Genomic DNA, 5,090 nt, shown 5'->3' with positions numbered 1-5,090 from the left:
TATATCCTTTTATTTATTAGTTGTTATCTTGTTTTTCGTTCTTAGTCCTGATGAAGGCTTGAAATTCAGGACAAAACATTGTCACTAATAACTAAGTTTTTACTTATTTGTGTTATACACAGACCGCACCCCAACAACCATCTTCTCCTCTTTATTTAAATCCACGGTCAACTATTCACTCTTCACTTTAAAGTAAAGTTTTCCTGATTGATGTGAAAACCTGGAAAATTACTTTTTTAAAGGAATTGGGTTCTTACTAAGCAGGACAATGCACATATTTCAATCATTACTAAAAATATTTAAATAGAAATTATCTACCTACAAAATATATGATGTTATTAAAATATTGATAAAACGGGCTAACTATATAATAAAATTTATTTAATATTAACAATATTTTCATCACAGTGGTTCACCATACAATACAGAAAATACATAACCATCTACAATTTTGATGGAGTAGGTCCATTTACCCAGTCAACTATTTCACGAGTATGCCAAATATAGTCGCCTTTTGGTGAAGTTGTTTCTGCCGGTAACAGAGCTACATATGTTGCTGCATCAGCACCTAAAACAAAAGACAAAACATATGGCATGACTGGAACTGAATACAAAACTTGAAATCAAATTATTTCCAAACTGGTGATAACATGTCTATTTTAATTTCATAATTTCTTTGAGTCAGAATTAAGCTATATAAAACTAAAAAGAATTGTTGATGTTTTGGAGTAAAATTAAAAAAAGGTCTATTAAACTGGACTGGATGAACAATTATTGCCTGATTTTAATTATGAAAGAAAATTTATATTTTTCATTGATCAAAATTTTTCATTTTGATGATAGGACTTCTTTATTCCTGAAGTAAAACCATATAGTTATAATGCAATGATAATGATACAAAATGCTATTATTCATAAGCATATTTTTTATCAAAGGAATTTAAATTTTATTATGGAGTTTTTATTTCAACCCACATACACAACTAGGAACGAACTAAAAAATGTTTTTGTTGTGTCTTCTAAGGTATATAAATCAGTAATTAGTAAATGAAAATAGAGGATATTTCAAATTCAATAAGGGACCATCTTGGTACAACTCTCAAAATCCTGAAAAATTCATTAAAATCAGATTAACGGTTACAGGTGTTATACCCAAACATGGATTCGACTACAGGCAGATACAGAACCAAAATTTGGAAATATCTGATTGGTTGGACATAGATTATTATAACATTCTGTGAATACAGAGCTTGAATAATCACTTATGAATTGAGGAAGCAAAAATATAAATTAGTTTACTGAGATAATTTATTGTACCTTGCTCGACTGTAAGAGGTCCTTGATGATTTGACATGTCAGTATCTACATAGCCTGGATGGACATGGTTAATAACGATATCGTCTCGGGGGTCCTTCAAGAACTCCTGGTGCTGAATTCTAGTTAATGCACTAACTGCAACTTTGGACACCGAGTAAGCGGAATTAGGCCAACCAGCATCAGTATGTGTTCCAGCTTTTGCCTGGCTGTAAAATAAAAATAAAAAATATGAATGAATAAGTTCTTCTTTAAAAAATAACAGCTGGTTTAATAAATGGATACTTTAATAGTTGATAGTTATATATTCTATGCTGAAATTGTAGATGTGTATAAAGATTGGGGAGTCAAATGCTGAAACTGGTACAACTTTAGAAAATTTAATAAAAAAAATAATGATAACTATAATAAACACTGAGTATCATTACTTGTATAAGAAACTTGACTTTAATGCTAGAAGTACATGAATGATGAAAAACTGGTAAAGTAAAAAAAGTAGTTCTAAAGTTACCTCATGAACTTAATGAGGGCAGTAGCTGAAGCGATTCACTGCTTACTAGGCAAAAAACGAGCCTTTTCTCGAAGGGATAATCACAAGTAATAAAAAGTTGATAATACATAAAACAAGCGTCGTTCAATATCGAAGAAAGATCGGGACACATACCATGTTTGCATCTAAAACAATTATTGGTTTCTGTGCAGTGGCCTATATCAGCAATAATTTATTTCTCCTTTTTATCCAGAGATGAAACCATCACATCAATGTATACTCTAACACAACGCCAGATCTCATGTTTCATGACAATGAGGAAACTAAACTAGTAGGAAATCCTTCCAAAACCATCTTATTCGCCAGATTTATCTCCAACAGAAATTTGGACAAACTTCTTAAAAGTAAAATTTTCAAAAATGATTTGATGATGATGATTCAGGTCAAAAACATATTTCCTGACAAAACCATGATTTTTTTAGTCCAGGGATTGAGAAGCTGACAACAGGTAGGGGTAAATGTATATAAAATGCGGGTAAATATTTTATTTTCATCAAGTGGTTTTACTAAATAACCTTTCCTGTAAAAACTGCATTTCACATGAAACCTAAGAATGTAAACAAAGACGCTTTTTCAATTCTTCAAGTTAACTTCAGAAAAAAATAAATAAAAGAGAGATATATGAGAAATATTACGTAATAAAAAATCTTTAACATTGTTACAATTTCTGATGACTGCAATTCTACTGGTTCCTTGTAAAGATAAAGAGGGAGTGACAAGATCTTCACAAGTGGTGCATTAAAATTAAAGAGCTATATAACCTTAGTGTCGAGAATGGCCTAATTATGCTGAATCTCTTATTACATTATACACTGTTTTTTTCATATTTGCGTATATAATATTAAAAACTAAATTCAATAAACAGCAATAACAGAAATAAATATGATCTATGATATACATACAAAATAAACTCCTTTATGAGACTGGTCAGTTCCGTTGTAGTTAGATTAGGGTTACTTAATTTATTTCTTAAATGTTCACCCGGTACCATTTGTAAAAATCCAAGGGCACTTGACAGATTGACTACACGAGCATGAGGCCGAAGGAGCGGAAATAGAGCATTGCAGACATTGATCAAAGCGAAGAAATTCACTCTCAAAGTTACTTCAGCTTGCTCCCCAAATGGTTCAGGAGCATCATTCTTCAAATAAATTGATAATAAATAACAACACATTTTCATTAATTTAAATGTATATAATAAAATTCTTACCCTGTAGGCAATGGCAGCATTATTCACTAAAACATCAATTCCACCATGAGTGTTTTTGATAAATTCGGCAAAATTGGCGATACTTTTAGGATCATCAATGTCCAATTGGTGGAACTCTGGCTTCAGACCCAACTAACATAAATCATAAAATTAAAAAAAAGGAATTCTTTATAAGCAGATACCATAAATAGATCAAATAATTGAAATCCCACTTTATTCAATTCTTCTACGGCCTTTTTACCCCTTTCCACATCTCTTGCTGTCAAATATACAACACCGTCGAACTGTTTACAAAGATTCCTTACAATCCCAAAACCGATCCCTTTATTGGAACCAGTTACCTGCAATTATGAAATTCAATAATTAAATATTTATTACAGTATTGAATGCTAAAAAACAGAAACAAAACATACAATAGCAACTCGGGGTTGGGCCATGTTTTGACAGATACTACTGAGTGAACACAAGGACACCGACTGATAGAGCCGTTGGCGAACGTATCTTATAAATGAGTTGTCCAAATAGATTGAGAATTGCTTCTTTTCGATTACCCAACATGTGTTCATACCGATGGATGATTATATTGAACAATGTTGTGATCAACCAATATTCATAAGTGTAATAGATAAAAAGATGCAAGCTGTAATGTTTACATAACAATGTTTTGATTGATCGAGCACTAAGGACAATGGCATAGCGTAGTAGTGGCGAGGGGGACGTCCTGCCTCTACTTTGGGTGACAAACATCCACGTTACGCCTTTAACAAACCCTCTAAAATAAAATATGTTTAATCATGCTAATGATATCATGTTAATTTAATAATGTGAGTGCGATTTCTTACACTCATTATCTATAAACGAATTCACCGTAATAGATTCTCCCATGAAACAATATTTGTGAGCCGTAGATTTAATCTTAAAGACTTTGTTTCGGCATTGGGAAAAAGCCTAGCTTTTACTGCTTGTTATTTTGTTTAAAACTATACATCTAAAAATATTTCGGCCCAGTCAATACCGACGAAAATTAGTGTGCAAATTGTTGTTTTTCAAAAGCAGTTTTTTCTGAAATATTTTCTTCTAAAGTTCTTCAGCCGCTTCCAAATTAATACTGGAAAAATTCGTTTTTGATAGATCAGTAAAACTTGCTTTACTTACCTTATGAATGAGGCAGTTTTGCCATAAAAGTGTATATATTTGAGAAACGTTTGTGTAAGTTTCATTGACATATTGAGACGTATTAAGTCAAGGGCCTTCTTGAAAAGTGTATTCTAAGTAAGGTGAGAATACTAATCTAATTAACTTCTCTGAATCAGAATAATATTGGATAAATTAAGACTCCTGAAAATATTGTCAAAATAAATAAATGCATTCCATTGAATACAGCCCAATTAATAATATAGGAATTCATTAGAATTACAGAATATTTAAACAATTTAGAGGTTTTTGCACTAAAACAGCAGTTTTCCACCACTGTGCGCCACTGACTAGAGATCTACTTCCTATCTTCAATAACTGTGTAGTTTTCACTGTGCCAATATTTAATAAATAAATCCTTACGTAATAATTTGCGTCATTAATGAGCTTTAAACATGAACATTCCCACCACCGCAGTTTTCAGCTTTTTACTCAGATTCTTTTTTCCATAATAAAAAAATTCCCAAATCATCCATGTTTTTAGGTCTAGACTACCCTGAAGGTCGTTTCATGGTTTTTAAACAAGTCAATTTTTCTTTTGGATAGGAAGCGATTACTAACTACTTAAGATAATCAAGTCCTCATTGCACAATATGAAACAATTAGCAAAAGATGTTTCTCGATTAGTTTCCTACCAATATCTAATTTCTTCATTGGTTGTCTTTTGGAATGTAATCACTCTAACTATAATAGCGGGTTATTCCCCACCGAGAATTCCCACTTCCCAACCACAATTCAATTCTTTCTTGATTCCCTCGGACAACACTTCCTTCTAGGTGCAGACCTCAACGCAAAAAATCAACAATGGGGAGCTAGAACCACC

The 5,090-nt window shown here is 32.0% G+C and overlaps 1 protein-coding gene across 3 annotated transcripts in view; it reads right to left on the bottom strand.

The window, feature by feature from the left end:
• Nucleotides 1-360: 360 nt before the first annotated feature.
• The window catches only part of LOC106681027 (carbonyl reductase [NADPH] 3), a 27,165-nt gene continuing 22,435 nt past the window's right edge, over nt 361-5,090 (bottom strand). For 2 of the 3 annotated variants that reach the window (XM_024364296.2, XM_014421130.1), the window contains exons 2-6: nt 3,286-3,414; nt 3,074-3,205; nt 2,766-3,004; nt 1,317-1,522; nt 361-568 (exon numbers count right to left, since the gene is read on the bottom strand). In XM_024364296.2, the coding sequence (XP_024220064.1) occupies nt 444-568; nt 1,317-1,522; nt 2,766-3,004; nt 3,074-3,205; nt 3,286-3,414 (831 nt within the window). In that variant the 3' untranslated portion in view covers nt 361-443. Of the gene's footprint in view, nt 569-1,316; nt 1,523-2,765; nt 3,005-3,073; nt 3,206-3,285; nt 3,415-3,486; nt 3,644-5,090 lie in introns of those variants that run through there. The other variant, XM_014421129.3, reaches the window with a different exon arrangement.

This window comes from Halyomorpha halys, unplaced genomic scaffold, assembly GCF_000696795.3.
Source record: "Halyomorpha halys isolate HHAL.00 unplaced genomic scaffold, Hhal_1.1 Scaffold305.1, whole genome shotgun sequence".
Classification (NCBI taxonomy): Eukaryota; Metazoa; Arthropoda; class Insecta; order Hemiptera; family Pentatomidae; genus Halyomorpha; species Halyomorpha halys.
Note: the sequence above shows the minus strand (reverse complement) of the source record. Positions and strands in the feature narration are given on the sequence as shown.